Here is a 21,644-nt window from a genome sequence, read left to right on the forward strand (position 1 = left end):
CTACCTGACCCTGGGCCTCCCCCTCCCCAACTCCCCCGCTCTGGAAATAAGGTCCAAGCCGCCAACAGCTCAGGGCCTTGACATAGACAAACTTGGATTGGAATCCAGCTTCCTCACTGGGTGACCCTGGGCAAGTCGTCACCCCTTAAGTCTCAGTTTCCTCACCTATAAAGTGGGGGATGTCATTGTGCCTGCCTGCTGGGGCTGTAAGGAGGTTTCAGTGATGCAGATTAAAGGGCACTGGGGCAGGCATAGAGCCCAGAGCACAGCAAGTCCTAACAGATGGCCCCCATTACTGTTACTACAGGAATACTCCTTTTATTGCACTTCACTTTACTGCCTTCTGCAGATATTTTTTTTTTGTTTTTCTTTTCTTTTCTTTTCTTTTTAACAAATTGAAGGTTTGTGGCAACCCTGAGTTGTCAGGTGATGGTTAGCATTTTTCAGCAATAAAGCATTTTAAAATTAAGGTATGTACTTTTTAAAAGACATCATGTTATTGCACACTTAGACTATAGTGTAAACATAACTTTTACATGCACTGGAAAACAAAAAAATTTCGTGTGACTCACTTTATTGCCATATCCACTTTATTGCGGTGGTCGGAGATATGCCTGTACTACTATTATCAATTCCCTCTCATTCAAGGCCTGTGCCCTGGTCCTGCCCACCTCTCCCACCTGCATGCCCACAGGTCATTCAAGGAATTGCAGAATCTCAGGAGTAGAAGGGGTCTTAGAGATCATCTAGCTCAGCCCCGTTCACTTAAAGCTAGGAAAACTAAGGCTCAGAGAGGGTGAGACCTAGGAATGGCTGATGGTGTCCTGAATTCCCACCTGGAGGCCATTCCCTGCCTCTGTCCCAGCCAATAAGACTCCCTGCCTCAGTCTACTGTCACCTGCCCTGCTCTATTCCCTCTGCTGCAGTCCTCCCAGGCTACCTCCTCCAATGAAGCTTTGGCTCATGCCCCCAGGAGTAGAAGAACTAGGACTAAGCTTGGTTCCTTTAACTCTTCCAAGTCCTTTGCCTGTTTCTGACTTGCTTTTGTTTCTCTTCCTCAGTGGGTTCTGAATCACCTATACCAACTTTCACCTGTTTTGCACTCATTCTTTTCTGTTCTAATCCCCATGGTGACTTCTGCATGTGAAAGGCTCACTTCTCTCTCTAACATGTTAATTGTTGCTTCCTGTGTGCACGTGTTTCATTTTCCACATTTTCACTAACTCTTCCCAGTCTTAAAGCAACAGGATGGGGCTCCACTGGTGGAATGCCAGGCCGGGTGATGGGACAGGTGAAGGCTGTCTATCTCCCTTTGACTTCTGGATCCTCCCTCATCCCCAATCTCGGAGCTCAACTCAGGGGTCAATTACAGGGGCACTGGCAGAGGGGGCCCTGGCCTTCCCTGGGCAGTGCTGGCACAAGGGGTGGGCTCACTAAGGGCAGGGTTCTCTAACCTGAAGAAGAGGGTCTCCTGGGGCAGTTCCCCTGTACGAGTGGAAATCATCTGGGGATGTAGCTCCCGTGGGCAGGGTTTACCTGGGCCAATCACTCTGGAGAGACTCCCCTTATGATTTACCAAAGGATAAGGCTCACCTGTGGTCAGGACTTAACTGTGGGGGGCTTATGGGGTGGTTCACCAAATGGCGGGGCTCTCCGGAGTCAACTCATCAAAGTGCAGGGGCCAACCTAAGGACGAAGATCTCAGGAAGGGGGCTAACCGGAAGGAGGGTTCACCTAGGGGGCCTGGATCATTGGGGGCGGGGCTTCACTTGGGTCTGAGGCTGGAGGGCAGGATTCATCTGTGGGGCTGGGATCTCCGGGCGGGCGGCTGAAGAGGAGGAAGGCGAGGTTCCCAGGGGTGGGGCATACCTGTGAGGGGCTCACCTAGAGGGCAAAGCTTGCCTGTGAGCCAGGGTTGTACGAGTGTAAAGAGGCTTTCCCAGAGGAGCGCTCACAAGTGGGCGGGGCCCCAGTGGAGCAGGGTAAGCCTGCGGGCGTGGCTCGCTTTAAGGGAGTGGTCCCCTTAGGGAGCAGAACTCACAGGTGGCCAGGCCTTCTGGTGCGGGGTTCCCAGGGGGCAGGACTCGCTGGTGAGCAGAGGCTTCCTGGGGCGGGACTTGGACTTGGGAGAGGCTCTCCCACGGTGGGGCTTCTGGGGGCAGGGCTGGCCTGCGGGCGCGACCCTAGGGGGCGGGACTGTGCGCTCACCTGCGGGGATTGCTCTGCTCTCCCAGCGACTGCTGCGTGGCCCTCAGGTAGCTCTGGCGCCGCGCCGCCGTCTTGGGGGAGGGCTTGGGGCTGCCGCCGGACTCGTCACTGTCCTCGTCGCCCATGGCCTTGATGTAGCTGCCGCTGCGCATTCGCCGGCACGGGATGGGGCCCTCGCCCGTGGAGTCCGCCTCGCGCGGGGACAGCAGCGAGGTGGTCCATTCGCCGCCGCCTCCGGGCACCTGGGGATGGGCGGGCAGCCCTCAGCAAGGGTGGCTCGGGCGGGGGCAGCGCACACCCCCAGCGCGCCGCCGGCCACCCAGCCTCGGGCTCATCACCTGGGGAGTGAGCTGCACGCTAGAACCCCCATCTCCAGGACCTTGAAGCTCCCTCGCTGCCCACCTCGGGGAATTCGGCGTTCGGTGCTGGGTACTGCCACTAAAGGCACCCATCAGCAGGGCAGAGCCGGGGCTCGGAAGGATACCTGGGTTCCAGAGCCAGTTCTGCCGCAGCTGCACTATGTGGCCTTCTCCAACCTCAGATCTCCATGGATCCCAGGCTGAGTGTGCCCCAGCAAAACCGCCCAGACAGAATGATCACAATGGCTTCCACTGCAGCCACCCTTCTGAGCAACCCCTGTGTTCCCATTACTTCCCCTGCTATCTCAGTGGATGGCTTATGATCCCACTGCCCAGATAAGAACAGCAGGCTTGAGAGAGGTCCCTGCACCCTAGGATGGTGGGGGAGGATGAGTCAGGGGACCCTAGCACATCAGTTCGGGGGTGAGGTCTTTGGGGCCAAACAACATTCCTCATCCTATAGGTGGGTAAACTGAGGTACAGAGAGCACAAGGGCTTTGTGGGGTCTGGCAGCCATGTGGTGAGCTGGAAAAAGGGCCCAGTGTTCCCATCTGAACTCCAGGGACCCCATCTGTGGAAGGGGGCTGTGATAAGGGTAAATAAGGTCACAGCTGTGAGGGCAGCCCTGGTCCTCAGTGGTTACAGTGGCAGAAACCAACTGAGGGGACCTCCCCTGCCCTTCTGAGGCCAGGCTCTGCCAGCTGCTCCGGGGCAGCACACACTGTCTACACCCTTGTTCACTTGATACCCACCGATGTGTCCACACAGTGGATGTTCACCTCGTTATGGAGTACGCTCATCTCAGCACTCACACGTACCTCAGCCCGAGCACAGGGTGAACACGCCGTGCCATGTACATGCACCTCAGAGAGCAAGCATGCCCCTTCCCCGCACACCCCTCTCCCCAAGGACACACCCCTCTCCCCAAGGATGCACCCCTCTCCCCAAGGACACACCCCTCTCCCCAAGGACGCACCCCTCTCCCCAAGGACGCACCCCAGCCACTTCATCATGTGCCCGCCCCTCAGTGAGCGCACGATGTGGACACAGAGCGTACACACCTCCTCACGTGCACACCAGCCACCACTGCGCCGCAGACACATCTCAACTTGCCCCTCCTCACCGTGTCCCCGCCTCAACACATACAGAGCACACACCTTCCCTGGGTCTATACGTCACCACGGACACACAGGCACACATATTTCTCAGTGTACACAGCACACCCATTCTTCGCCATGCCCGCAAGTGCACACCACACTCCCCAAATCACCATGCCTGCACAGAGACCATGTTCTTCTCAGTTCCCACATTGCCAGTGGTTGATTCTTGGCTGAGGGAGGGTCCCTGCCTGGGATTCCCATCCCAGGTCCCCCCCCCACCCCAGCAGCTTTCCCATTAACACCTTCCTCCCCAACTGACTGCCCAGCCAGTCACCAGGACCTGCACATTCTACCCCAAACCATTTGCTAGTCCCTCCTTCCTACCTCCACCTGTCCCCTGGGAAGGTGGCTTTGTATATCCCTGCTCAACACCTGTGGCTTCCCCAGCCCTTACCCACCTACTTCCTGTTGAGCAAGCAGGCAGCACCACTCCAGGGCCTGCAGCGCCACCGTTTCACGGTGTTTCTGAAGCATTTTCACGTGATCAGACCAAACCATATCATTTGAGAGGGAGCTAGGTCACACACCACCCCCTCTGATGTTTCTAAGCTAAGGAAGTAGATTGAGAGCCACAAAAGCCTTAAATATATAAAATACTGCCTAGATTTCATTTCCCTCCTATTGAAAAAAATAGCCTCCTCCCCCCATAGTCTCACTGTCTTTGGAATTTTATCTGGAATGACAAGAACTCAGGTCAGACTTCGATGTTCATCCGGTTCAAAATGCATCTAATGTGTTCCCAAAGGCTGGCCAGGCCTGTGCTGACACGCCCTCCAGGATGAGGTACTCACTACCTACTGAAGCAGCCCCTTCCATCTGCAGGTGAACCGAAATCTACTTCCTGTAACTTTCACCCACAGCTTGGGCTCTGGTCCCGGGAGCCACCCAGTTCTCAGCCACTCACCCTGCCCTTGAGAGACCCAGCACAAGTAGAGCAGCAGAGATGTCTCTGAGCCTTCTGCCACTTTCCAGGAGTGCAGGCTTGGTGCATAATAAGTGCCTCAATAAACATTAGTGTTTGAAAGAAAAAAGCTAGTGCCCCAAACTGATTTAGGGCCTCGGGGCTCCTGCAGTTCCCCTGCTCATCTCCATCACGTTCTGCGCATGCTGACAGGAATGTCTGTTCATGTGTCTTTCTCTCCCAGCATCCTGATCATCGGGACTATGTCTTATTTATTTCTCACTCTATTCATTCAAGTGTCCATCTGTTCATCTACCCCTCTCTCCTCTCATGTTTCTTGAGCACTTCCTGTATGACAGACCCTGTCTTGGGCCCTGGGGACCCAGAGCTGCACCAGATATGGTCCCTGTCTTCAAGGAGCCTGCAGTCTGGGGGCAGTACCAGGCAGGAGGCTGGCAAGCAGAATGCCATGCAATGGTCCTAGGAGGGGATAGAAGGCACAGCTTCCATATTTTTCTTCTAAAGGGAAGGGACATGTTTTGGTCCTTACTCAGGGCCGGTCTCAGAAGGGTCCTAATCAATGTCTGCTGAGGGCATGACCAGGGGAAGGAATCCTCTTACTAGCAAGATAACCACCAGCCACCCATTTCCTAGGCGAGTCAACAGAGGCCTGAGTGAAACAACTTTCCAAGTCAATCTGTGACAGAGCTGGGCCTCAAACTGGTGCCTTCCCCACAATCCCTCACCCTACCCTGACCCTGGCAGGGACCCACCTGCAGGTAATGGTAGGCAAGACCTTGGTGGCAGGATTTGGACTTTAGCAGGCTCTTATCCAAGGTGGCTGAGGTCTTCTGGCAGACCTCATGGGCGTGGCTGAGGGTCAGGGTGGACCAGGAGCCCCGCTTGACATAGTTGGTGTCAGCGCCCACCCCAAGGCTGGGGCAGGTGGCCGGGGGTGCCGGCGGAGGTGGCGGGGCGGTCAGCTCGGCGGTGTTGTTCTTGGCGGCTCTGAGCATGTGCCCACTGATGGTGTTGTAGGCGTGCGTGAAGTAGCGTGGCTGGCTGCGTTCTGCCTGGCGGCCTAGTGTCATCAGTCCAGAGGCTGGGCCACCGCTGCGGAAGGCGCCACCCTCACCATCCAAGTTGTCGTCGGAGCTCCACCAGCCCGAGATGTTGGAACGGCTGCGCCGCTTGGGCTCCCCAGCCTTGGCCCGCTCCTTGCTCTTGGCCCTCCGGCCCTTGCCGTCCTCCAGGCCACCTTTCTTGCCGCCATTGCCGCCGACCTTGCCTGCCGTGCCCTCCAGGGAGGGCGCCTTGGTGAAGAAGAGCCGCTGGACTGAGTGGACCAGGTGGCGGATGCGGCCAGGACTCTCGCCCCGGGCCTTGGCCTCCCCGCGGGGGAATTGGAGAGTGCTGAAGCCATCGCGGTGGATAGGCAGCTGCTTCTCAAACTGGTCCAGGAGGTTGGCGGGCAGCCGGTTGATCTTGGTGGCCTGGGCGTGGCTGGGGAAGGGGCTCTCCTCTGGCACCTCGAAGTGGGAGTTGTAGTGGATGCGGGGGAAGGTGCTGCTCGGTGGGGGCAGCTGGTTGTTGAGCGGGAAGAGCCCGTCCCCCGGCAGAGCATTCTGCCCGGGGAAGCGCGCCTCGCGGGCAAAGGCCTCCGTGGGCGATAGCAGGTAGGGGTTGCGATCAGGCCCTGCGAACAGGGGCTCGTGTGGTGGGTCCAGGCTGTCGGACAGGTGGCGGGGGCGGCTGTCACCGAGGCCTTTCATGATCCCGGCCCTCGGGGCAGGGGCCGTCGCCCTAGCGGGTTGCCCGGGTCTCCTCTCCCGGGCAGCAGCTAATCTGGGGAGAGAAGACAGACAGGTGTCAGCTGGATTTGGAGGGGATAGGATGCTGGGAAGGTCAGCCAGACCCCCGCAGATCTCAAGGTTGGAAGGATTTCTGAAGACTCCTGGCCTGCCCTTAACATTGTGGGTCGGGAATCATGAGTACAAATGGAGACCCACATACCATACGGATAAATAAAAGCGACATCTCAGGCTAGCAAAACGTTAAACAAAATATGTTCTACTCTCCTACCTTGACGAACATATTTTCACAATAACCTGGAAAGCCAGGTTTGAACTCAGACTTCTTGGTCTCCTCCGAATTCCATGGCAGCATGTGGTCAGGGGGAAGTTGCCTGCCCTCCATTTTCCTCCTGTCTCTGACTCTGTTCCTCACCACGAGGAGCCCCACCCATGCGTGCACCCCTAGCTCACTCCACATGCCCCCCAAACAGCCACCCCTCAGCCCTAGGGCTGGTCCCACTGGCAGGGTAGGCCACCATGGGAGGATCTGTGCTGGCCCTGGAAGCAGGCCTGGGGTCTTTGGGGCAGGGAATTCCAGGCTGGGGTCTGCCCAGGGTGCAGAGTGTGGTCGAAAGGGGAATGTAGGCTCTGGGTGGGCATGTTCCCCTGGCCCCTGAACATTCCTTGCCTCGTGGGGAACAACAAGGTTGAGAGAGGGCCAGAGAGGCCTTCTAAAGAGTGGGGCCTGGGGCCGAGGCCCCTCTTACCCAGGTCTGAGGGCAGTACTGTCCAACTCTATTTTAGCAGAAGAAACCTTACGTCAAATGTAATCCCTCTGTAAAAACCCACTCTGTCCTCAACAAAAGTCTACTGAGTGTGACCCCTGGGCTAGAGGCTGGGGGCTGCAGCCATCAGACAGGCCAACAAGCCCATCAGCCCATCATTTCCTACTGGGATGAATCAATGACACCTGGCCTGGGACAGAGTTCCCAGCAAGTCAATAGCAGGAGCATATCCTCAGGGTGGCGTGTAGGTGGAGCCATTGTGCCTCAGTTTCTCTATTGTAAAATGGGCCTTCCAGCCAGAACCATCCTGGAAATGCCAGTCTCAAATTTAGGCAAGTCCCTTTCCTTTCTGGGCCTCAGTCTTCCCATCTGTACCATGGGGCAGAAGGGGAAGTCAGCAAGCTTTCTTAGCCCTGGACCCCACTAGTCACGCTTGGAGGAGTCCCAAGGCTTGGTCTGGCCTGTGTGCCTGGTGTGCTGAGGATCTGCAAGGAGTTGGTACGGCTGGAACAGAGCAAGTGAGGCCAAGGGCACTGGGGACAGAGGATATCTCAGAGGGGCTGGGCCAGAGTGGACAGGCTCTGGCTGAAACCAGGTATGGGAGGCAGAATGATGGCTCCCAAGATGCCCAGTCCTAATCCTCAGAACCTGTGATTATGATACTTTACATGTTAAACAGGACATTGCAGATATGGTTAAGGATCTTGAGATGGGGAGATTTCCTGGATTATCTGGAGGGGCACAACCTAATCACATGGGTCCTCGTCAGAGGGAGGCATGAGGGTCAGAGTCAAAGAGGGAGATGTGATGACGGAAGCAGAGGTCAGAGTGATGTGGGGTCATGAGCCGAGGAATGCGGGCAGCCTTTAGAAGCTGGAAGAGGCAAGGAGTCAGATTCTCCCCTAGAGCCTCCAGAAGGAATGCAGCCCTGCGACCCATTTTAGACTTCTGATCTCTAGAACTGTAAGATAATAAATCTGTGTGTTTTAAGCCACTAAGTTTGTGGTAATTTGTTACAGCAGCAATAGGAAACTCATACACCAAGCATAAGTTTAGGTGTCCAAGACACCCTCCCACCCCGCAGGGCAGCTCTTAAGGCAAAGCCCAGACCCCACCAAACACTGCATGAAAAACACTGGCCTAGGTGAAACCCCCATCTTATAGATGGGGAAACTGAGGCCCTCTGAGGGGAAGAACTTACCCAAGATCACATAGTGGGTTCAGCAGCTGAGGCAGGGCTGAGACCCACAGCTCTTCCTATCCCTCTGCACAGCTGCCTTGCAGCTGTCACCTGGAGCTTGCTGGCCCTAAGACCCTCAGGGATCTGAGAATTACTTCCTGGGACCTAGCCATTTTCATGACCAAATGTGCCCCAAGGCTTCCTAAGCCCTGAGACTTCTGCAGAGTCCACTGGCTGGAATTCTCCCCCTTCTCTGCCAGAGCCTCTCCCTGCCCCTGGGAGCCTGATGGACCCCACTTCTGAAGTCCAGAGCATTTTAGCAATGGTCCTTGTAGCTGAACAGCCACCTTGGAAGCATCTCTGCTTCCACCAGGAGACTTGTCAGACCATTTATCCCCAGCCTGGAGAGGGAGTCCGCCGACTCACATTTTTATCTTCATTACAACAGCCACACGTGGTGGGGGACCATTATCTCCATTTTACAGATGGGGAAACTGAGGCTGAGAGAAGCAGTTCCAGCCAAGGTGAAATAGGTAACTCAGACTTCAGCCACCCCGTCAGTGTCCCAGACTGTCAAGTATCCTCCTCCACTCCAGCCCGCAGCAGCTCCCTCTGGGCAAACCTCTTCTTGAAGACAATTTCAGGCAAATGCAAAACCACCCTCATATCCCTCCTGCTCCTGGCCTTTTCTTGGCCTCCTTGCATCCCCTCAGGGCTGCAGTGTCCCTGGACTCAGAGGCCAGCCTCCTTGGCTCTCCAGCTGGAGAACTGTGTGTGCAGCAATATGTCCTTGATGCCCACTCAAGTAAGGCCAATGATACTGAAAACTCAGAAGAGTTTTCAAACACAGCCCTCTGGCTCTCTGGCTTGGCAGGGGCCTGACTCCCTAGAAATACCAGAGGTGGAGAGAGCTGGTCACCAGGAGCAGAAGATAGCTGCAGAGCCCTGCCCTAGAAGTGCACACAACACTTCTCCTCCAAGTCCAGGGCACCTTCTCCAGCCCTCCCAGGGAGAAGCTGGCTTCAATTTCATATGCCAGGCACTCCCGACCCCAGGAATCCAGAGTTGCCCCAGGAGGACCATGGGAACCTGGGCCCTGAGCCTCAGACTATGCATCTGCCAACTGGGGCCAAAGGAGGAAGCGAGGGAGGGTGTAGGAAAGTGCTTGGTGAACTGTGAAGTGCTGGCACATCCTCATTCCCTGGGGGACAAACCCTGCCCTCAGTCCTGGTGGTCTTGATGATGAGGTCCCTTGCCTGGCTTGTGGGGGGAGGAGTTAGACAGGTCCCTGCCTTGGAGGTGCCTCTGGGATTAAAGGAGGGCGAGTGGGGGCTGCCAGCCTCAGGGAGACCTCTAGATACCGGCTAGAAACTTTAATGACCACAAGTGACCTCCCAACTGCTTTTCTTCCTGGGACTGGATCCTCATTGTTAAAATAGTCTCTGACTTCTGGGGCCCTGCGTGTCTATCCTTCTACCCCACCTTAAATGCTGGTGCATCCCAGGGCTCTGGGAAGGCCCATAGTATTCCTCCTATCAGTAAAATGCTTCAATGTCACCCAGTAGGGGCTCAAGCCAGACACCTTGGCACCTCCATGAATTCTTCCCTCTCCTGACCTTCCTTGTCTTTCCCCTCGTAACAGCTCCCACTGTGCCTGGAAAATGATTCAGGCTCAGTTCCTGTGGTCCAGGTGGAGCCAGTCCTATGCCAGAGCCCCAGGGGTAGACATATGACCCAGGCCTGGCCAATCAGAGCCCTGCATCCCTGAGTACTGACTGGCTCAGAGATGGGAACAGGATCCTTGTTAGCCAATGAGAGTCGGCCCTGGGATTATGGCTGAACTCTTGGGAAAGAAGTGCCCTCCTTCCTGTTAGGGCTGCTATCTTTGTCTGTCAGCCTTGAGTCCTTTATCAAGATCTTGCCTGACGTCTCCGACATGAGAGTTAAGAGACTTTTTGCTTAAGTCTGAGTTCGGTTTCTGTGTCTTTCAACAAGAGCCTGCTACAGACCTCATGTCCAATTGGTCACTACAGCAGTGGCTGTGGGTACCCCACCCATATCTCCTGTGGCCTCATTACTGCTGTGCCCAACAGGCTGACTTCCAACTGTCAGCATCTGCATCCCTGCCGGAGGGAGAGGGTGCTTTCTGTAGCAGCTGCAGTGTGCTCTGCTCACACGTGGCTGGCAGGAAGCGCCAGAGAATTACCCACCCTACCCACCTGCCCCATGCCATCAGGCTGCAGCTCTCAGCCACTGACTGCTGGGGACTTTGTGTATAAATACCCCAGGTCTTCCCCCCTTGGGTGGGACAACTGAGGAATGGGCTCTACAGTCCTCAGTGGGATGGAGCTCCAGTTGTGCACAGAGATTACTTGCCTGATAATGTTCCCTTCATTGGCCGCCTCCCTTCTCTGCCTTATCTCCCCCCTCCCACACTGTGCTGCCTGTTCCCAAATAAAGTACTTGCACTTGAATCTTTATCTTGGTCATGCTTCTGAGGAACCCCAACTATGACAGCCACAGCGATTCTGCCTCAGTTAATATTTTCTGATGCCATCCCCTCTCTGTATCCTCTGCCTATGTCACTCCCACCGCTCACCTGGAAAATCACACCAGCCTTCTCCCTGGTCTCTCTGCATCCACTCTAAGACCCTTACAATCCAGGTTGCAAATTGCAGCTGGAGTGATATTTCTAAAATGCCAAAGCAATAGTGTTCTTTCCCTTCAGTGGCTTTCCATGGCTCTTGGGACGAACGCTTGACTCTGAGCCTGGCATTCAAGGCCATTGGGGAGCTAGTCTCTGCAGACCTCTAAACTTCAGCTCCAGCCACGTGGCCTACTGGAGCTAAAGGAACTGCGAGACAAAGAGTGTCATCCTGGGGAAGGGACAGCATGAGGCCTCAACAGCAAGGTCGCTCCAGCCTTGGAACCCAGGGCTCTTTACTCTGAACCCCACTGGCCCTCCTGAACTAGAGGGTGTGCAAAGGAAGGGGACCGTGTTGGGGCTGCATTGCCAGCTGAGGAGTAGAGGGTGAGGAGGGTGGGGCAGCATGAGGAGGTGCCTCAGTGAAGAGTGGAGGTCCAAAAGACCCAGCGTGGTCTGGTTTCTGCCAGCTTCTCCAGCCTCAGCCTCGCTTCAGGCCTGAGACACTCACGTCTCCAGCTGCCAAGGGCACTGGCTTCTGACAGTTCACAGCTGGGTACCTGTTAAGACTTGCTCTCAGCCAAAGGGAGATGCCTCACCCAAGGTGACGCTTCTTCCCAGGGGCAGCCTGTGTCTAGGAATTGATTGATGTGCAGCCCCAAGGTCTGGCCTCCTTGTCCAAGTCAGAACAAATGGGCCATCCCAGCTCCAGAGCTTCCCCTGGGATTAACTGAGGCCTTTGTTGTAACTGCATCTCCGTTCAGCTCCTCCCCCTGCCTGATCCTGCGCTCCTCACCTGTCACAGGTGTTCCCAAGAGACTTCCCATGCAAACCTCAGAGTCTGTTTCCTGGGGAATCTGACCCTAAGACAGAGTGTAACTGGGTTCTACTTCTTTCTCGCTTTACTGCGGGATATTCGGTGATTTAATTACTCCTCCTAAGCCTCAGTTTCTTCTTCTATAGCATGGGTATGAGGATCTTTACTTTTCGAGATTATGATGAGGATTAATTGTGACGTCATACAGAAAGCCTCTAGGTGCTTGATAAATATCAGTCATGCTCCAGTCCTCACCTCACTGTGCTTCTTGGGGGCAGGCCAAGGTGTCCAGTGTAGGACGCTGCACAGCTTAGTGGAAAGTGCATGCAACTGCACCCGGATTCAAACTCTGGCTCTGCTCTGTACTTGCTGTGACCTTGGACTGGTCCCTCTCTCTGGTCCCTCTCAGTTTCCACCTCTAGGCGGTAGAGGGTCTGCATGAGGGTGGTCTGGGCATCTGGCTACACAGATTCCCTCTGAGCTCTCTTGGTCAGGATTCCTGGAACTCTGGGTGCCAACCCCTCAGTCACCCGACACCCAGCGGTAGCAGGAGCCTCACCTTGGGGAAGTCTTAAAATAGGCAGGCCTCAGCCTTGCAGGGGAAGCAGCTGGCTGCCTTGCACTGCCTTTGTCTCTGAGCTATACTTAGGCCCATCCGGGTGCCCATAATTACCTCTCATTAATATAAGCCTCATTGCCCTCATGGAAACGTGGAGGAACCAGCAGAGCAGCTGCCTCCCCAAGAGCCCTCCCAGCTCCACGGAGCCTCTGTGTCTGCAGCCGCTACCCCCATCTGCACAGAGCGGGGCCTCCCTGCCTTACGCCAGCTCACCCTGGAGCCAGAGTTGGCCAGTGAGCATGGGAGAGCTAATCAGGGACAAGGTCAAGAACACAACCCAGCATGGCCCTTCCTGAAGCAAAACTCACTTGATTGAGCCATTTCCCTAATCTAGAACTTTCTCTGGATCCTCTTCCCTCCTCAGTCCAAACTCCTTGGTGTGGCAATCAAGACCCTTGCTGATCTAACCCGAAACCGCTTTTCAGACATTACCAATCCCGTTTCCCTTCTTCACAGCCCCTCCCTTTAACCAGCCCAGATCTGTTACTATTTCCTACCTATATCTGAATTTGGTGCTACCCAAAAGGCTGGTTTTGTCTAAGGTCACATTAACAGAGAAAGAGTCTAAATGAAGGGAGGGGATAGTCCTGTTCAATGCTGAGCCCCGCTGTTAAGAGAGAGAGAGACAGCTAGAGTGGGACATGGGAGAGTGAGTGGAGTGATGAAAGGCTGGCAATGATGTGGGTGGTATGGCTGAACATTCTGGCCAAACAGAAGTCTGTGGAGCATAGAGGCACTGCCTTAGGCCTCTGAAGGGATGATGTGTGGAAGGGAAGGATGGGCTCTGTGGGGCCTCCAGGACCTTGATGCTACCTGGGGTAGGGGTGGAGGTAGAGAGAGGCAGGCTGTGTTACACTGTGACTTCATCTCTGGGTACCCCTCCCATTCTCCTCCCACCTCTCTTGCCACACATGCTCTATCTCTTGCTGGCTTCCCTTCCTCTGACCTCTAAATGCTAGAGGAGCTGGGTGCTCCTTGCTTCTCTCTACACACCCTCTCCTGCTGATCGCATCCAGACTCGTGGCTTTAAACACCACCTATATCTGACAACTCCAAAATTTATATCTTCTGCCCAATCTCTCTCTCAAACACCAGACTCATATCTCTAACTGTCTCCTTGACATTTCGCCCTGGATGTCTGATGGGTCCAAAATCGAATGTCTGATCTCCCACCCACCCTGATCTGTTCCTCTGACAGTCTGGTCCAATTCAGCTTGTGACAACTCCATCCTCCTGCTTGCTCAGGTCAGAAACCTTGGAATCGGGACTTCCCTGGTGGTCCAGTGGTTGAGACCCCGCGCTTCCACTGCAGGGGGTACAGGTTCGATACCAGGTCGGGGAACTAGGATCCCACATGCTGTGTGGCACAGCCGGAAAAAAAAGAGAAACCTTGGAATCATACTTGACTCCTCTTTCTCTCACCCCACCCCCTCATCCCATTCAACAGCAAATCCTTCAAAAACAACTCCACCTTCAAGATATCCCGCAATCCCATCACTTCTCCCCATCTCCACTGCCCTGCCCGGGGCCAGGCCCCCACTGGATCTCACCTAGACGATTTAAACTCCCATGGCCCTTAGACTCAAAGCCAATCTTTTTACTCTTCTTACTTCTTCTTGCTTTCCCGACCTCATTTCCTGCCCCTACTCCCTTGGGCCTCCCTTCTGTTCCTTGAACACGGATCATTAACTCCCATCTTGGGGTTTTTGCCCTTACTGGTGCATCTGCCTGAAATGTTCTGCCCGCCTCTGACCACGTGTCTCCTCCTTCACTTCATCCAGCTCTCAGCAACACAGGCTGCCTCCGCAGAGAAGCCGGCCCTGACAACCGTCGAAAGCAGCCCCTTACCTGCCAGCCCCTTCTTCTGTATCACCCAGATTTATGTCCAGTGGAACCTGGGATAGCAGGGACAGGATCTGTCTTTGTCACTGCTGTGTCACTAGCACCCAGCAGAGGGCCTGGACTCAGTAGAGACTCATCAAGCTTTTGCTAAATGAAAGAGTGGCAGAAGGTCTTGGGGATGCCCAGAAACGATGAAGAAAGTGAGGCAGCGATGGGGTGGTTAGTTTTCAGCTCACGCTAATCAAAGTGACCCTTTCTTGAGTGCTTACTGGATACCAGGCACTTCCCATTAGTGAGCTCATTTAATCCTCACTGCAGCTCTTCCTGGTGTAGATGATGAGCCCACTGTGGTAGCCAGCCTCCAACATACACCCTAGTGATCCCACCTCCTGATATTCATGTTCTTATGTAGAGCCACCCCAACATGAACAGGGTTGACTGTATAACCAACAGGATATTGTGGAAATGACCGAGTATAACTTGAGGTAGGTCAGAACAGACACTGCAGCTTCTTTCTTGCTCTCTAGGATCATCGGCCCTGGGGGCAGTCAGCTGCCATGTTGTGAGGACACTCAAGCAGCCCTAAGGAGAGGTCCATGTGGGGAGGAACTGAGGCAGTCTGCTGACAGCCAGCATTCATTTACCAACTGCATGAGTGAGCCACTTGGAAGTGGATCCTCCAGCCCCAGTTAGGACTTCAGATGGCTGCAGCCCCAGCTGACAACTTGACTGCAACCTCATGAGAGCCCCTGGGCCAGAACCACACACTGTGGCTGTTCCTGGGTTCCTGACTCTCAGAAACTGTGTGAGATAATACATGTTTGTTGTTTTAAGCCACTGCTAAGTTTTGGTATAATTTTTTTTATGCAGAAATAGGTAACGGATACATCCATGTTACAGAGAAGCTCAAATGGCTAAAGTCACATGCTCTAGGCCTCACAGCTGGCAGGGGTCAGAGCCTGGTGCAAATCAATCTGACTCCTGAGCCCACATTCCAGGCTGAGGTTCCAGGATCCTTCCCATCTATGACACCTCCATTATCCTGATGGATTCAAGGTCTGAATTGTCTCCAGCCTAAGTCTGTGTCCATAGCAACTGTTTGAAAAGCATGACATTCAATCAACTGGTTGTTTGGTCAACAAGAGAGCAGGCAAGGGCTCCAGCAGAACCCCTGGATCAGGCTGCTCAGGACATGTGGCTGACACTGTCCCTACCTTGGGCCCCCTCCTCTGCTCAAAGCCGAATTCCTGGGCTGCCCATCCTGTTGGTGAACTCTGGACACGGGGCCCAGGGTGCGGGTGCTGCAGCTCCTCTGGGGTAAGGGGCACAGATTTCGGGCTGAGGGGCTCTGTGTGGACAGGGCTGCTTACCGGGCCTCTCTGAGACCACCCCCCATTTAAACTGCCCGTCCTCAGCAGGGGCTTCGGAGGTCACAGGCACACCCTCCACTCAGCATGCACCTTTGCGTGGCAGACACAGAAAAGGTAGAAGGAAACAGACCCAGACCCTCAGAACAAAGGGACTACAGGGGCAGAATCACAGAGTCATCCTTTCAAAAACCCAACTAGAATAGAATCGCTTCACCCAGTTCCCTTAAACCCCTTCAAGGTCTCCCCTCGCCCTCAGGCAAAACCCCAGCCTCTCACCCTGACTCAGCCACACTGGCCCCCTCATTCATCTTTTCTCCGGCACCCCCAGCTCTTTCCTGCCACAGGGCCTGACACATGCTGTTCCCTCTGACTGAACATGTTTCCTTTCAATTCTTCACATATCTGGCTACTTCTGTTGATTCGAATCTCTGCTTAGACATCACCTCCTCAGAGGCCTTCCCTGACCCCTGTGTCCAAGACGGTTCCTCTGTCCCACCCTCCTCTCTCTTGACCCTCTTCTTGATTTCCTTCAAAGCACTCACAGGGTTTCCGGTTATCCTGCTTGATTCCTTGTGCACTTGATTCATATCTGTCTCTCCATTCTCTCTGGGCTCTGAGACATGGGTGGGCGACCACGCTTGTTTCATTTTCAACTGTATCCCCAGTACTAAGGGCAGAGTCATCACATAGCAGGTGCACAATAAGCAGTTGCTAAACGAATGAGGTAGCCGGACAGACAGAGCCTCAGAGGGAGAGCAGCTGGAGAGAGCTGGAGCTGCCCAATGGGAGAGAAGGGAGTTGATTATTGGGCTAACCCATTCCCCTTTCTTGCTTCTTCTCCATGTCTGGGTCCCAGATGGGCTGGTTTATTTCTATTCCCTAGAACCTTCCTGAAAAATGCTCTGTCCCTAGCCTCCTTTCCTAGTTAATATCCTCGAAGCTCAGAAGAGACACCTCCTCCTCCAGGAAGTCCTCCCTGACCTTGCAGGTGGGGGGTAAGGCCTCCTCTGGGTTCCCCAGTGATGGGAGCCACCGCCCTAAGGAATCACAGGCCATCCTGAGTGTTCCTCTGTACCAGAAGCAGGACCCCTCACAGAGCTGGCACTCATAAATGTTCATGCATGAACAGGGTGACATACATCGTGTTACTCGGATTCTAGCTGTTATCCTAAATCCCTGATGGCCAGTCCCTGTTTCATTCTCATAAGTGTCACGGTTTAAAGGATGAATCATATGTTTACCCCATGCAAGAGGGAACATGGGGACACAGGCAAAGGAAGAGGTGTCTGTAGCTGAGATGGAGTAAATGAGGTCTGATCTGAGCTTCTGCCCCAAATTTCCAAGCCAGAACCCCCTCAATCCTAGGGGAATTAATAGGTCAGCCCACCCTCACCTAGGAAAATCCTGAGTTGGGGAGATGAGAGGGTGATGATCATGACTATCCCCTCCCCTCCACCTCCAGGCCTCACCGGGGGCTGCCACTTGGCACTCCAAGCCTTGTTGCCTTGCTCCAGCCACTCCCTGCAGTGGCCCTAGGGAGGACTGAGTACAGCCCTCCCCCTGCATGCAGTGCAATATGGAGGCTGAGAATGTGGGCTCTGGAGGCAAGCTCCTTAAGTTTGAATCTTGGTGCTGTGTGACCTTGAGCTGGTTCCTGAACCTCCCTGAGTCCAGCATCCTAAAAGCGTTGTTGGGAGAGATAAGTGAGTTAATATAGTCAGATGGCTTGGCACTACACCTGGCACGGTGAGTGTCCTACATGTATTCACTATTGCTATCCTTATCAACAGGACATACCCACAGGCAGACGGGCTGGACACCATCCATGTTTAGCTACTTAGAAGCTCAGAGAGGGAATGAGATTTGGCCTGGATCACACAGCATGTTGGTGGAAGCTGTGATTTGAACCCAGGCCTCTGGACTCCTAAGCCAGTGCACTCTAGAGGTCGAGAACCAACAAGGGCTGGGTGTGTTCTGGGCTGCGGGCACTTTCTGAGTGGCCCTCTCCCTTCCTCGTGTCCCCAGAGCCCAACTGTCTAGACCAGCTCTAGTTGTTTAATTAAACTTAAATAGAATTAAATAAAAATGAAAGCTCAGCTTCTCAGTCTCACCAGCTGCATTTCCACTGCTCAATGGCCACATTTCGCTAGTGGCTACCATATGCACAGTGCAGATAGAGACCATTTCCAGCAGCACAGACAGCTGGGACAGCACTGCCTGGAACTGGATCACTGCATGTGGTTGTTGCCCATGATGCTTACATGGGACGGGAGGGGGATAGGGATGGGGTCCCGCCCTCTGCAGTGCCCATGGAAGCCTCTCCAAAGCCTACTAATCGTGGGATGTTCAGCACTGAATCTGTCATATCTTGTCCAACCTCATCATGATACACTTTGCTGACTGGGTTCAGGCAGGGGCTGGGACTCACCCAAGGTCACACAGCAGGTGGAAGCTTCGAGGGGCTCAGGTCTCCTGACTCTGTACTTGCTGTGCCCCAGCACCCTGTTGCTCAGGCTGGACAGTCAGCAGTCTGACTGAGGTGCTGGTCAACAGAAATGATTTTTTTGCTGATGAACAAAAACCGAAAAACCACTCAGGGATGGATGGCGGGGGATAGCTGGCCACAGCTGCAGAGAGGGTGCCCATCAGCACCACGGACAGCCCCCAAGGTCACACTGGGATGACTATAGGGCTAAGAAGGGGGCAAAGGCAGGACTTCTCCCCTTCCCATTCCATCAGAGTCTGGAGGGACCTCAATAACTCCCTTGGCTGTCATGTCAAAGCATTACTTGTGCTCGTGGGAGCCGGGACCCTCAGTCCTGGCTGACTCACTGTGTGACCTCAGGCAAGTCACCTTCCTTCCACACCTCAGTTTTCTCATTTGGAAAATGGAGAGGATTATCCCAACTGTGCGGGGCCCTTGTGAGGGGCCAAATGGGACTAGTTGGATAGGAGAGCGTTTGTCCACCAGGAGGTGCTAAGAGAGGAAGAAAGCAGGTGTTGGATCCCATCTGACTTGAGTTTGAATCTGGCTCCACCTCTTCCCAGCAGTGTGACCTTATGTAGGTCAGCTGGCCTCTCCAAGCTTCAGTTTCTTCACCTGGGAAGCATGGATAAGATACTTCACTTGCTATCCAATGGAATATTATTCAGCCATAAAAAGAACAAAGTACTGATACACGTTCCAGCACGGATGAACCTTGAAAACATTACACCAAATGAAAGGAGCAAGACACGAAAGCCCACATACTGTATGAATCCATTTATATGAAACATCCAGAATAGGTAAATTAATAGAGACAGAAAGTAGATTAGTGGTTGCCAGTGGCTAGGAGGAGGGGGGAGTGAGGAGTGACTGTTAAATGGGTGCAAGATGTTTCTTAGAGGTGATGAAAGAGTTTTAGAAATAGATAGTGGTGATGGCTGTACAACATGGTGGATGTACTTAATGTCACTGAATTGCACACTCTTAAATGGTTAAAATGGTAAATTTTATGTATATCCTACCACAATTCAAAACATTAAGATACTTCACTTGTAGGGTACGTGTGAGCTTCAGCAAGAGCGTGGCGCAGAGCACCCAGGAAAGTTTTTGGTAGGTGCTTGTTACAGGGACCCCTCCCCCTCTGCCAAAGCCTTTCAAAACCTTTCTGAAGCTTATTTATCAAGTGCTTCCTACATATGCATAAGCACTTTATATGAATTGTCTCATTGGATCCTAAAGTAAGCCTTAGGAAGGGCATCCCATTGTTAGTCCCACTTTACAGAGGGCATGGAAAGAAGTGACTTGTCCAAGGTCACATAGGTAGGATGTGATGGAGCTGGGATCTGAACCCAGGCAGTTTAGCTCCAGAGCCTGTGCCTCCAGTCACCTCCCTGGGCTACCTCTCAGCTTTCAGGTGACAACGTCCTGTCTGCCACCAGCTCACGGAGCCCCAAGCTTGGATCAGGGGACACAACCTCTAATTGCCTGCTCACCATGGCCCTCCTGGGAGAGGTCTATTAGGGGAAGGTCATCCAAGGGACACACTGCCCTGTTCTCCAGCCTCAGAGGTCTGACTGTGGGCAGGTGGGCCCCAGAGATCACCTGCCTCAGGCTGTTTCATTTTGGGCCCTGCTGAGGGACCTTCCTTCAACATTTATGGAGCCTGCTCTGTGACTCAGATGGTTCCAGCCCCTACAGAGCATGTGGCCAAGTGCAGGAGGCATAAATACACACGGCAATCAGACAACACAAAAATAAATTCCAAGAAGCGTCAAAGCCAGAGTGTGCGGCCCAGTCAAAGGAGGGATTCATACTCACTGGGGCACCAGAAGGCTCCCTGGAAGAGGTGGCATTTCAGCCAGATCTCTGAGGACCAAAAAGATTTCAACAGATGAAAGTGTAGGAAAGAGCATTTCATAGAAGGGAAAAGCGTAGGCAAATCTTGGAGACAGCAAGTTGTCCGTGTGGTGGTGAGGCAGATGCCTGGGGCCAGATCATGGGGGGCCTTGGTGAACCCCAGGGACTCTAGATTTAGACTGTAGACCATCCGCCATCAAAATAGAGCAGATGGGGGCTTCCCTGGTGGTGCAGCGGTTGAGGATCTGCCTGCTAATGCAGGGGACATGGGTTCGAGCCCTGGTCTGGGAAGATCCCACATGCCGCGGAGCAATTAGGCCCGTGAGCCACAACTACTGAGCCTGCGCGTCTGGAGCCTGTGCTCTGCAACAAGAGAGGCCACGATAGTGAGAGGCCCGCACACCGCGATGAAGAGTGGCCCCCGCTTGCCGCAACTAGAGAAAGCCCTAGCACAGAAACGAAGACCCAACATAGCAATCAATCAATCAGTCAATCAATAAATAAATCTTTACAAAAAAAAACAAAAACAGAGCAGATGTGGCACATATATACAATGGAATATTACTCAGCCATAAAAAGGAACGAAACTGAGTTATTTGTAGTGAGGTGGATGGACCTAGAGACTGTCATACAGAGTGAAGTAAGTCAGAAAGAGAAAAACAAATACCGTATGCTAACACATATATATGGAATCTAAAAAGAAAAGAAAAAAAATGGTCAGAAGAACCTAGGGGCAAGACAGGAATAAAGATGCAGACCTACTAGAGAATGGACTTGAGGATACAGGGAGGGGGAAGGGTAAGTTGGGACAAAGTGAGAGAGTGGCATGGACATATATACACTACCAAACGTAAAATCGATAGCTAGTGGGAAGCAGCTGCATAGCACAGGGAGATCAGCTCGCTGCTTTGTGACCACCTAGAGGGGTGGGGTAGGGAGGGTGGGAGGGAGGGAGATGCAAGAGGGGAGAGATTTGGGGACATATGTATATGTATAACTGATTCACTTTGTTATAAAGCAGAAACTAACACACCATTGTAAAGCAATTATACTCCAATAAAGATGTTTAAAAAAAAAAACAAAAAAAACCAGAGCAGGGCCCCAAAGGCCACTGCCACCAGCAATTCCACTTCCAGGAATTATCCAGCAGCCTAGCCTTAGGCACAGGAAATGAGGGTGGTGCACAGGGTTCTTCTTCTTTTATTTTTTTTTGGCCGCACCATGCAGCTTGCAGGATCTTAGTGCCCTGACCCGGGATCAAACCCAGGTCCTTGGCAGTGAAAGAGCGGAGCCTTAACCACTGGACCAACAGGGAATTCCCCACAGGGTTCTTCTTGAAACGTTGTTTGTACTAGCAAAAGCCTGAAGACAACTCAAATGTCCATTAGGAGACTGGATAAGCAAATTATGATCTAGCACACTATGTAATACTATGCAGAATCAGGCAGCTCTAAGTACTGATATGAAAATCTCTCTGAAATGCACCAGTAAGTGGAAACAGCAAGGGCCTGTCTCAGTTTGAGTTCTCTCAGAAGAAGACCCCTAGCCAAGGATTTGGGTCTATTTGGGAGGTGATTCTAGAAGCACAGTGAAGGAGTGGGAAGCAAGGAAAGGCAATAAAGGA

The 21,644-nt window shown here is 53.4% G+C and overlaps 1 protein-coding gene across 4 annotated transcripts in view; it reads right to left on the minus strand.

Moving 5' to 3' along the window:
- The window catches only part of DLGAP4 (DLG associated protein 4), an 85,022-nt gene extending 78,622 nt beyond the window's left edge, over positions 1-6,400 (minus strand). For all 4 annotated transcript variants that reach the window (XM_061207940.1, XM_061207938.1, XM_061207939.1 and 1 more), the window contains exons 1-2: positions 5,402-6,400; positions 2,209-2,450 (exon numbers count right to left, since the gene is read on the minus strand). In XM_061207940.1, the coding sequence (XP_061063923.1) occupies positions 2,209-2,450; positions 5,402-6,400 (1,241 nt within the window). The remainder of the gene's footprint in view (positions 1-2,208; positions 2,451-5,401) is intronic.
- Between the last annotated feature and the right edge of the window lie 15,244 nt (positions 6,401-21,644).

The sequence above is a fragment of the Eubalaena glacialis genome, chromosome 13 (assembly GCF_028564815.1).
Source record: "Eubalaena glacialis isolate mEubGla1 chromosome 13, mEubGla1.1.hap2.+ XY, whole genome shotgun sequence".
In the NCBI taxonomy this organism is placed as follows: Eukaryota; Metazoa; Chordata; class Mammalia; order Artiodactyla; family Balaenidae; genus Eubalaena; species Eubalaena glacialis.